The sequence below is a fragment of the Gossypium raimondii genome, chromosome 7 (assembly GCF_025698545.1).
Source record: "Gossypium raimondii isolate GPD5lz chromosome 7, ASM2569854v1, whole genome shotgun sequence".
Lineage (NCBI taxonomy): Eukaryota > Viridiplantae > Streptophyta > Magnoliopsida > Malvales > Malvaceae > Gossypium > Gossypium raimondii.
Window position 1 is genome coordinate 52,765,381 of NC_068571.1, and position 12,799 is coordinate 52,778,179.

General features: G+C 28.3%; 1 protein-coding gene across 1 annotated transcript; it reads right to left on the reverse strand.

Annotated features, from left to right (window-relative positions):
- Positions 1-8,403: 8,403 nt before the first annotated feature.
- On the reverse strand, positions 8,404-9,506 carry LOC105788779 (dehydration-responsive element-binding protein 3). The gene has a single exon (XM_012615855.2). The coding sequence runs from the start codon at positions 9,258-9,260 to the stop codon at positions 8,526-8,528; it is 735 nt and encodes a 244-aa protein (XP_012471309.1). The 5' UTR covers positions 9,261-9,506; the 3' UTR covers positions 8,404-8,525.
- Between the last annotated feature and the right edge of the window lie 3,293 nt (positions 9,507-12,799).

Below are 12,799 nucleotides of genomic sequence, written 5' to 3' on the forward strand. Positions count from 1 at the left end.
CAAATTAAAGTACAAGGATTAAATCCACGCATTTTAAAAGTACATGGACTAATACCATTCATGGGTTTTGTCCAAATTCTTTCTAGTTTTTCCTAGTTCTTTTCGATTTTTCATCTGTTATGCCTTGTACTAATTTGATTTTATAGTTGCTCAAACATATATTTGTACTTGTGAATGTACTGAATTTGCGATAATAAAATTTTCTATAAATTTCAACAAACCATGTTTGAACTTCATTCATATTTATTTCTACTTAAATCTCGTCACATGTGAATCCTATCCAAAGATTTATTGGTCTAGTTTATAATTCAACTTATTCTTCTCATGTTAATTTTGTTTTCAATGACTTGAATGTGAATTGCATTTGTAATTATTTTTTTGTGTGGAATCAATGTATTCTTCATGTCGGTTTTACGGTCTATAGAAATTAATTTTTTTGAGTTTCGTAGTTGTCCATTCCAACAATATCGTCTCTAAAGATCAAATATGAATCCTATCATTGAAAGTGCAATATGCCTTACTATTGCACCCAATATTTATTTATAAAATATAAATACTTATTTAATAAAAGTCACTAAGCATTTTCTATTAAGTCTGATTCTGCCCCGGTCCCTATACCTTTCAATTTTTAAAATTTAATTCATCTAATTTCAATTTCAGAATTTTAGTCCCATTACTTGACTAATTTAGAAAACTAAAATCTAATCAATGTCACTATTAAATCTGAATGTCTTATCCATTAGACCCTAATTTTTAAATTAGATCTTCAATATTAAAACTGATTAATAGAGTTATGAACAAGATTTTAATAATTTTCAAATCTTACAAGTACAATGACTAAGTTTATGGAGATAAAAATATAAAGAGTTTAGGGACTGAGAACATAATTAAACAATTTTATTATTTCAACCACTTCTATACAAAGTGATGGAAAGGAGGAAAACAGTAAAGGTAAACGTGGAAAAGAAAAATTAAAGGTGAGAACAATCTTTCTTCTTCTTTTAAATTTTAGCTTTCAAGTATTCAATGATATGAGAGAGAATCAGCTTTTTAGATTCTGTTCCTATAAAATAAAATTTAATTATTTATTATTTAAAATTTCTCTTTAAATACATAATATGCATGTAAATAAATTAAAGCATGCAAAGCACGAGTTTTCTTTTTCTTTTAAATATTTTATTCATTGAAACATGTATGATAATCATATTAAATTGGTGCACTCTATTTACACAAGATGAAATTAGTAATTTGTGTCGAAATGCAATGGATATCCTTTTTTTAATTATTATTATGTATTGCATATAAAAATATTATCTTCTAATATTTTTTCTCATCAAAATAACAATTTATTAATAATATCTTCTAATAATTTTTCTAAAAACAATAATTAAGTGCTTGACCAAAAAAGAATGACAGTAATTGCTAAACTATGAAATCTTGACACCCACGGCCATGGGGACAAATCACAGAACAACATTTTCTAGCAAAATCCAAAAAGGGGTTAATTAATTAATAAGAAGAAAAGTGAGCTTATAATTGCGGCTATATCTCATCATTAATTCCATCCCAAGAGTCAAAACTAAGATTGGGTGTTAATTAATTACTATGATTAAGATTAAGATCCAATTATAAGATAGAAATATCACTTCCCATCCTGTGGATCAAATTGAACAAAAGGAATAAGATGGTGGGGGCCAAATGCAAATATAAAAAAGGAATTTTTTTTCTTTTTTTTTATATATGTGTGCAAATGGAGGGATTGCATTGCTTCTTGGTTCAAATCAAAATGTGATGATTAGAGAGAGAGCTATGCTAAAAGTTCAAATTGGTAGGGTTGATAAATTTTCTTAATGTAGTTAAAAAGTTTATTTTTGCATTAAAAGGGATCCTAAAAAGGCTCAAAAGACTCAACTTCCAATGGTTATCTTACACTAATCTTATCATATTTCATAATGCTATAAGAGCAAATCAAACTATAGGAAATATGAAAAGTTGAATTAATTTAATAATTATGATTAAATTGACAATCAACAAATAGTATAGGGATTAATAGCATAATTTAACCTATAATTTTTACATACTCTCAATTCCACCAATTTTTGTATTATAATTACCTCTCCTATATTTAAATGGCTCAACCAATTAATCTACTTCCATTTTCCATTACCCACTTTATATACAAAGGTGATATATATATATACATATTTCCAGCCAGAAAAGAGAAAATAATTAGGATTTCTTTGAAATATATATCTAAAATTTTTAGAAATCACTTTTAAGTGAAACTAACATGTGAGACGAAGAGTCTATTGTAAACATGACATGAGACAATTTTTATATTTTACAAATAATATTTTAAAAATTGAAGGAAAATTTCGAACCCGACATATTAAATGACAAAGTTGTAATGTATCATCACTATGTTGAATCCATCATCGATATAAAAATTAATTTTAAATAATAAATATTATAATGTGTCACCGTTACGTTGAACCCATCGACATGATGAATTAAAATAATCAACTATTTTTCTAAATAATTTGAAATATAGATTAGATCATTAAATAAATTTTCAAAGTATATATTTCTAAAAAGAACCAATAATTAGTGTTAGAATTAGCACCATCATAGGCCATACATAGGATAGCATAGAACCCACCATTTTTGAGTGACATTATTTGCAAATATCCCAACCTAGCTAAAGCTAACTAGCCCTCAATTTCACTTTGCCAAAATAGAGTGGTATTTAAACCACACCTCTATATATAGCTAAACATTAGTTGACATCTAGCTTATGTTAATTAATGCACGTTTAGCCAATTAATAGCTAGGTTTCAATTGCATACAAACTTGTTATATATATAAGAACCCTAGCTTAGCTACCCCAACCATTTTTTAATGATTCTTTTGATATATATCTTATAGTTTTCTATACGTAAACATATATGACAAAAGTTGGCTTTCTTTTACCAAATATCATTGTCATCTCTTTGCTTCTCTTTAAATAATTGCCAACTTATCCATGATTGAAACAATAAAATATACTCTTTGAAATGGATGAGTGGGTGAATTTCGCATGTGTTATTTTGGGTTTAAGATGACTCGAGTTTGTTGGTTGAGTTTTTGGATTACCATTTTACATTCAAGTAATTTTTGGTTTAGGTCATTTTCGGTTTTAAATTGTTAATTTATTAGGATCAATTTGAATTGAATCAAATTTAACTTCGAATTAATTAGATCGAATTTTTGAATTCAAATCAAAATTAACATTATGAATATCATAACTTTTCAAAAATAAGTGTGTTTGTAAAAATATATAATTAAGGTTAGTATTTAATACCCTATTAATAAAGCATTTTAACTTTATGAATGTGTTATAATAAATGTTGATAATGGCGGCAGAACGGTTGCAAAGCAATAAGAAAGAAAAATAAGAACACACAGATTTTACTTAAAAACTCTTTTAGAAGAAAACCACAAGCAGGAAAAGAGAAATTCGCTAATGTTGAAAAATGAATAATACAATAGGAGTTTCGACTACATCTATTTAAGAGTTGAAATACCATGTTCTAATCAAAGTCAAATAAAAGAAGAATAGTTTTATACGGATTCAACTTGTGATGTATGGTCGGTCGTAGCCCACCACAGATTCCTTTATTTTGCCGCTATATTTATTTCTTCAACAAGTGACAAGATTCGAGTCAAATTTAATTTCGAAATAATTAGATTGAATTTTTGAATTCAAATCAAAATTAATATTATGAATATCATAACTTTTCAAAAATAAGTGTATTTGTAAAAATATATAATAAAGGTTAGTATTTAATACCCTGATAATAAAATATTTTAATTTTATGAATATGTTATAATAAATGTCGAAAATGGCAATAGAACAATTGCAAAGCAATAAGAAAAGAAAAATAAGAACACACAGATTTTACGTGAAAACCCTTCCGAAAAAAAACCACATGCAGAGAAGGAGAAATTCACTAATGTTGAAAAATGAATGATATAATAAGAGTTTCGACTACATCTATTTAAGGGTTGAAAAACCTTGTTCTACTTGTTATGTATGGTCGGTCATAGCCCGCCACATATCTCCTTATTTTGCCATTATATTTATTTCTTCAATAAGTGACAAGATTCGAGTCACGCAATTTCTAACAGAATAAAATATGAATTCCACTACATATCTATTTTTTAAACATTTTCAAATCCTAATTTTTTTTAGATTTCACTAATAATATGTGAAATAAATTTTAATATATTAATTGTAACCACAAACTTAGCATCCATTATACTAAAAAGAATGATGGTTGAATTGAACCCATTAATAACTATACTCATAGTTTTGGGTCTTAATTTAGTTCTCAATACTTACATATTATATCAATTTGATCCTAATTTTAAATAATTCAATAAATTAATTATGTCATTGTTTTCGTTAAAGTGATAGAATGTGCAAGTATTGAGGACTAAATGTTTTATTAATTTACTTAATAATGGTCTTTCTTAAGTCAATTAATTGCGGTTTTAAAATTCATAATTGAACCAACTTATATAATCGGCTTAATATATATTTTATTTATTTCAAATATATGGGATAAAGTTTAAATTTATACATGAACTTGGTTTAATATGCAATTGTATACATTAATTTTGATTTTGTGTAATTTTATACATGAAATGTTTATTCGATTCAATTTTAACGAAACCACTAAGCGCCATTATTGTTATAATATATCTATATATTGCACACATAGATAATTATACATATCCAGTATAGAAATAAATTGATCTATTTATTTCTTTAGAAGTATACAATTAAAGTTTCATTCGTATAATTGTACCATCAGATTATACATTGGAACAATGTTCATGTATAGTTTTGATATTTATCTCTAAATATATTATAAAAATAAGTCTGTTAGTTGACTTAACCGTCCAACATTAAGTTGGTTTGATTAGGTCGATTAAACCTAAATCTATCGATTGATTGATTGATCGATCGATGTAGTTAATATTGGAAGTTGCCAATTAAGTTTAAAAAACAGCTGAAAAAATTGAATGTTCACCCACCACAACCTTGTGTATCAAGTATGAGTTCGAATCTTAGTACTTACAATTTATTTTATTTATAAAAGATAACATTTTATTAGTATTTGGTAACACGTGGGAGTGGCTCCCATAGATTTGGCCACATAATTCATAGAGAATCAATATGTTAGAGAACAAAATTTAAGATGTAATAGCAAGAATCCGAATTTGGTGGGGCGAATTTAAATTTGTACAAAAATATTCCTATCTAAATTCAAACAGATACGAATTTAAAAGTTAGCCCTTTTTTTTGCAAAACTTTATTATTTATTATCCTATAAATTAGAAATTCAAATGCTGAATTTATATTATAAAATTATTTAGTATATTAATAAAAATTAATTATTGGATATGAATTATATTGTTTAATAATAATATTTTTACTTTTGGATATTTTTATTTCATAATTTTAATTTTATTAATGTAATTAATACTTATTTGTTATTAGATAATTCATGAATGATTCTAGTTTATATAAATTGGATGGAGATTTAACTAAATACTAGATTACCTTACAACAATATATTTATAAATATTTGGTTTAATACATAATTTAGTATCTAAGTTTGACACTTTTTTAATTTAGTATATGTGTTTTTCTTTGTCTAAGATGATATCTGTATTTGACAAAAGTTATATATTTTAGTACTTGAAGGTAACAACTTTGATTGAATTGGTTAAGTTAAAAGTTTAGAATATTTATCTACCCAAATTCAAATCTAATCATAGTATTATTTTATTTGAAAACATAAAAGGAAAAAAAATATCCTCGTATTAATATTCATTACTTTGTATACAAAATGATATTTTAATATATTTTTTTCAAATATGATTATGTTCGATTAACTCGCGACACTAACTCAATCGATAACTTATTAATATAAATACAGATTATAATCAAGGGGCTCAAGACAATGATAAATTCATATTTTGACACTCAAAATTTATAATTCAATTCAGACCCTCCAAAATTATGGTTTAACCCTTTTAAATTAACTACAATGGCGCAATTGCATTTTGGCTCCAAAAATTTTGAAAGTCAATGTTGACCAATCAAAAGAAATTCAAACTTCACCCGATATTAATATATGGTGTTAATTAATGGCTAATTTGCCACTTTATGCAATAAATAACTAGGAAGGCAATGATAATAGCTGGATCTGACCATTTATGCTTTGGTTTAACAAAATTGACACTTAAATTTCAAGAAATCATATACTATTTTATGAATTTGATGAACAAAGTTAAAAAAAAAACAATGGATACATTTGAAATTGTAATTCTCAATCCCAATTAATTCCATTTAGAAACCAAAGGTCAACGATGTAATTAAAACTGCACGTGTGAGACCAATTACGAGGGAAAGATGATCACAGAAATCAAATTTCATGGGCATTTAATACCCAAATTAAAATATTTTATTATTATCTGTAATTAATTTGTTTATGTTGTTCCAGCTAGATTGATTATTGATAATCGATCTATTCATTTTAGTTTTTTTTTAATCAATGTTCTCCTTCTGCCTCAGTGATAGATTTGAGGTTCTCAATTCCCAAATCACATTAAAATTAGAGTAATAATTAAAGTTTTTTTATTTTTATTTTTTTAGAAAATGGTTATTTATGAATCTCATCCTTCCACTTTAGAAAAACGAGAATAAATAATTTCTCTAGTTTAATTCATCATAATTGGGTCAATATTACTTACGGACGTTGAAAAGTTAATCCAATTGGGTAATTTTATTAAACTTTATTGTTAAATTATTGACTTTGATATCAGCAGTTGGACAATTTGATGTAAGAAATCGGCAAAAATTAGACTAGTTTCTCATTTTCTTCGCAAAGCAAGGCCTTATTTGATAATTCATTGAATTTTTTAAAATTCTCTAAACACATTTAATAATCATGATAAAAAGAAAATTATATAATTTTTTGGATGAAAAAGTGTGTAAAATGGTAAGTAATTAAGGAATTTCTTTTCAGTTCTTTTTATCAAACAATCTAATCATATTACATATGTATTTTATAAACTAAATTCAATTTGTTCAACAGCATACAAGAAGATCAAATTCTGGAAAACTGAAGTAAAAGGATGGATTTATCAATTTTCATAAAATGAAGAACCCATAATAATCTACATATCATTATCAAAAGGGACATATGTAGTGAGACCAAGAATGGGGTCCCATAAATTTATAGTTTTGGCTTCGCTCTCACATCTTCCAGCTGAGCAATGGGTCATGGAGTTTGACTTCTCAGTCTAATTTAATCATGAAATAAAAAAAATGGGTTTGTTTGATTATTTGTCAATGTTTAATCAAAAGATTTTTCTTTGTAATGGAATATATAAATTGAGTATTATTAGACAGGAAGTGACAAAGGAATTTAATGCAGTCGCTGGTTTTTTTGTGCTAGATATTGAGCAGGTTGAGATCACTAATTGTATTTGCAATTACTTAATAAATGGCAGATAATTTTGCTAAATTTCAAAAGCTTGAAATGGAAAGCAATGGAAGGAGAATTCACCAATCATTTTCACAATCTCATAATCGTGATATACACAATGACTATCACCTGAGTTGTTATGTCAATATCGTTAAAAATTTAATATCTTAATCAAAAAATTAATGATCAAATTTAACTAAAAAAAAAAGCAACAGAAAATTGTATGAATAAATTGCCTTGGCATCAAACCTACATCACATATTTATTGAATATATATATACACATTTTGTAAGGAGCTTAGAGAAGTAAACAAATATGGGTGGTTGAAAGTCACCTTTCAAAGGAATAAGCTTCCCTAACAGACCATTTATTATGCTTCACTATTTTTCTTTTATAATAAACAAGATGAACCCTCAATTTACTGCTCCATAGGCTGTTAAGTTTGCATTTTTTTTAATAGTGAGAATGTGCATTTGGGGATTTGTTTTTATTAAAATTGATTCTTTTTCATTTCACACAAGTTAGAGCAACTAAATCTACTTATAATAAAACAGAACATATAATCTTGGTCTAATTCTACTCTTACTCCCCATACCTTCTATTCTTTTGTATTTTGATAATTAAAGTACAATTAATGACATTATTGAAAGAATTTTCGTTAAATCGACTTGAAAAATTTTAAATTTCAAATATAAAGAGTAGAGGGACTAAAAGGATAATTGGATAAAAAAGATAATTGTTCTTCCAAAAAGAAAATGAAAAACTTTGACCAATCAAAGCAAAACAAGTGAATGCAATACTAAATCTTTTAAAAAAAAAAATAAAATTAGAAAAGAAAAAAGGAAAACTGTAAGCACAAGTGAGTACAAAGCAAGCATCTTGATAAACAAGCAAAGTATTATTTTTTGCCCTTCCATAGGGAGGAAAAAAAATTGAAGGAGGGCAATTTAGTCAAACAAAATTTGATTTATTATTAACTATGCATTAATGATCCCATAGTAAAGGACTAAACCCATTTGTAATGAGACTATCTTGTATTTGCATTGAAGTTTCATCCCCGAAGTACCCACAATTTTCTTCATAATACCAAGGGATACCGCAAGGATTAAAAAGCCACCCATCAAAGCGGTCCACGTATACGAACTCGTTCCCTGACTCAGCCGACTCATAGCTCGTCCCTAAACTCGGCAGCTCCACTATCTCACTCAGCTCTTCCGGTGTCGATGACATATCATCCACATTCGACGATGACGACGTTGAATCCGAAGATGACGTGGCATCGTCGACGCTGTTGTTTTTGTTACTCAAGAACTCCATTGCGGCAGCTTTAGCGGCGGCGGCTTGTACATCACGCGGCGAGTTAGAAGCCGGACGAGGCAACGACTCAGCGAGTTCAGGGAAGTTAAGGATCGCCGAGTTACCTTTGATACTCAAAGCTGCCACGTCATGTGCTCGTGCTGCCATTTCGGGTGTGGAGAAAGTACCTAACCAGATCCGGTTCTTTTTTCGGGGCTCTCGGATTTCGGATACCCATTTACCCCAAGCCCTCATTCGGACCCCACGGTAAACCGGATGCTTACTATTATCTCTCGGACGCTTTTCCCTTTTCGGGTCGGGTATTAACTCAGTACCCAATCTTTTCCCATATGGTGACGTCGAAGGAGACGAGTTGTTACTAACCGTGCTAGACTCAGTTTCCGAGTTCAGTGAGTCACCCATTGTAACTGAAACAAAAAAGAAGCTACTCGATATAATGCTAACTATATATATATATATATGCAAAGTAAGAAACTTTATATAAATTTAAGCAATAAAGGTAAGGTTTTTTGGATGAAGGGTTTTGGCTTATATTTGTTGTTTGTTTCTCGGGAAAAGAAAACAGAGTGAAAAGCGAGGTTTGATTATGAGAAGAGAAAGGGGAGAGAGATGGTATTATAGTAAGGGAATCGAAGGGAAAACGTGGTGTATTTAAGTGATGGCCGCAATGATACACGCACTTATAAAGGTTTAATTCTGCCTCACTTCCTGTACTCTTTTAGACTTTTACAATTTTATCCCTATTCTTTTAAATCACTATAAATTAAGGTTTTTATATATATATATATAAGTACAAGCGTACTCTTGTAGAATTTTTTATTTATTTACAAGCAGGTTAAGTGTGTAACAAGTGTTACATTTATTTACATGTATATTTTTTATTACACCTTATAAAACATTAGTCGCATTCGATTGTGGAGCATGTGATAATTTTTCAAAATTAAAAGATATAGTGTAGCATTTTATCCCGTTTGGGGTTATTTATTTATTTAAAATATTTTTAATGAATTTATATTAAATATGAATGCGTGGTTGAGGCTTTGAAATATTTTGGTTTAAGTTTCATTTTGTATAAATCATGTGCGAGTTCTTTGTAAGTTTTTTTGGTTTAAACTTAATTGTAGGTGGGTTTTGGTTAAGTTTATCCTAATTTTGGTCTAGACATATTTCGATTTCAATCTAATTATGATTTGTAATGATAGCTTTGATTATGTTGATTAGAACTTAAAATTTGCCATTGTATTTGTAATTTTACTCATAATATCTCCAAAAAGTTTGCTTTGAAAATAAAATCCAAATTTTAATTTTTTAAATCAAAATTAAAAATAAAAGAGATTAAATTTTAAAAATATAGGAATAGAGAAAAATTAAACCAACATATAACACCGACCTGAATGGCTTTGTTTTTTTAAACTTCATCAGTATCATTATCAGCAGCAGCAGCAGCAACCATTAAATTATTATTATTAACACAAATTACTAAAATTAATATATTATAAATCAAGGAAGTACCTAGAAAGTTTAGGGGTGTCATAGGGTATAATGAAGGGTCCTCGAGGTGGGGTTTTTGTTTCACAGCTGGCAGCGCCGCCGTCCTGTGGAAGCTGCGCCGTGGTTGCTATTTATACTTATATAATATATAGAATGGTCATTTAGCATTACTTTAGTTATTGCTTTTAGAATTTAGAACTGTTTTTAATCAGCTAGGCTACGCCAGGCTAGGCCAAGCCAACCCTTTCCTTTTTGTTTTTACTTTTTCTAAAATGTACAATTTTAAGTTAGACTTGTTTACGGATAGAATAATTTGTTCAATATGAATAATGAAATGGACCGTCAGTTTGAAAATTTTTTATGGATAAATTTGACTTAAATCGAGTAAGATTTGGGTAAGTTAGTTTTTATATTGAACCGATATGATTCATCCCAAATTCAAATTGAATAAGAAATAAAGTTATTTAAATTTAAAGGTAAACTAATGATTTTAACGTTTTAGTGATTTAAATAAATTTTTTGAATAGTTCAATGACTATTTTAAAATTTTTAAAATTGAATGACTAAAATATAAGCTTACAAATAATTTAGTGACTTTGTGTAATTTACCTAATTTTAATTATAAATACATTTTATAATATATAAACAATGACGGTAATTGCATTCGGTTGTCTAAATTGAACTTGACCCCTAAAACCTGATCATATTCGTATTCTTTTATTAAAGGTTCATGCTAATACATTATTTATTTTCAAGTGCAATAACATTACAAATTATAAATAATACATATCCTATCATCTAAAATTAGAATAAACTCAATATAAAGTATAATAAATTAAAATCGAAATATATCCAAGTAAGATTCCCACAAACCCTAAATAATACAAAAGAACCCACACATTTAATATTTACACGTTCCCAAAACTTTAATAAATTTAAACCCTAAACCTTGATAATATACGAGAAAATAAAATGTATCATAAATTTATATTCCACTACACAATATAAGAGATAGAATCTAAAAGAACCTTAATTTTGGTTGCTGTAAATGTTATACTAATAAAAACTCAATTCTTTTCTTATATATTTTTATTTTATTTTATTTTCACCTGTCCAATGTGTATGGTACAGTAATGTTACTATTCTTGTTCCTCACCAACCCTAAACTAAATGACTAATTTACCCCACATCTAACTTTCTAACTTTTTCTCCTTTTTTTTTTCTTTGCTTTGCCACGTTCTTTTCTCACAAATCTTATGCTACTATGTTTTATTTTCAGAAAAGAAAAAATCCCCGGTAAATTGAGAATAAAAATGATAATTATAACTCAAGTATTTACTTTTAAAATTTTGTACCTTACATCAGGGTTTTTATTTGGTTATTGTGGTAGAATAGGTTGCCGAGGAATGAGAAGCGGACAAGGAGTCTTTTCTTTTCTATGCCATTCAACGAATGGTTGGTTTGGAATTTACGTGATGTAGGGCATCTGAGCAGAGGGCATGTTGATTGGCAAACTCCGTTTTCAATTTTATGTTGGTTATTGTGGAAGAATCACAATCGTTATGTTTTCTCTGATGGCAATATTAGTGTGCAGGATGTATTCGATACATGGTTGTCATGGGTAAGGGATTATGATACATTTGGATCATTGGTGTTACAGCCGAGTCCTATGGTGACAACGCCTCATTGGTCCCCATCGGAGAGTGGATGGTTCAAACTTAACACTAATCAGTAGGCAACAATCAGGGGTGCTTTCAGAGATTCAAATGTGAATTAGGTATGTGGTTTTTCTATGGGAATGGGCAAGGATAATATTTTCAAGGTGGAAGCGAGAGCTGGTGCTAGAGGGTTTGCGTGTTGCATCGGGGAAAGGATTGTGATAGGTTGAGGTCGAATGTGATAATACACTTCTAGTGGAATCAGTGTTGGTTGGTGGATCTGCCAATAGCAAAATGGTAAAGCTACGTTTGATTCATAGTATCCTTAATCGTGAATGGAAGGTGCGCATTCGCCATGTTTCTAGATCCCAAAATGTTGTTGTTGATCATATAGCAAGGGTTGCGGTATCTGGTCCTCCAAATTTAGTCGTTTTTGAAGAACCTCCAATTTCGATTCAAGGACTTCTAATAGTTAATAAAAGAAGCTTTCATAGTTCCTAAGAGGTGTGTTTTTTTCTTTGTAATCCCTTTATGCTGTTCTTTTCTACCAAAATTTTTTTGAATCTTAAATATAAAAAAAATGTCTTCATAAAATAATTTAAAAAATTAACTAAACTCTTGTTAAAAAATTGTACTCATTTAGGGTCTTAACTAGAAGTTAACCATCAACTAAGCCTTTAAAATTAGTTTTAAGTTGAAACACTTAAATAAGGTTTTTGATTAAGTGATGACTTATTTTAACATTTAAATAAAGAAATTTAAAAATATAAAAATTCAAGTTCAAAAATTATA

What these genes read in the sequence shown, in the direction of transcription:
- LOC105788779 (XM_012615855.2), bottom strand. Translation starts at nt 9,260, where the DNA reads ATGGGTGACTCACTGAACTCGGAAACTGAGTCTAGCACGGTTAGTAAC.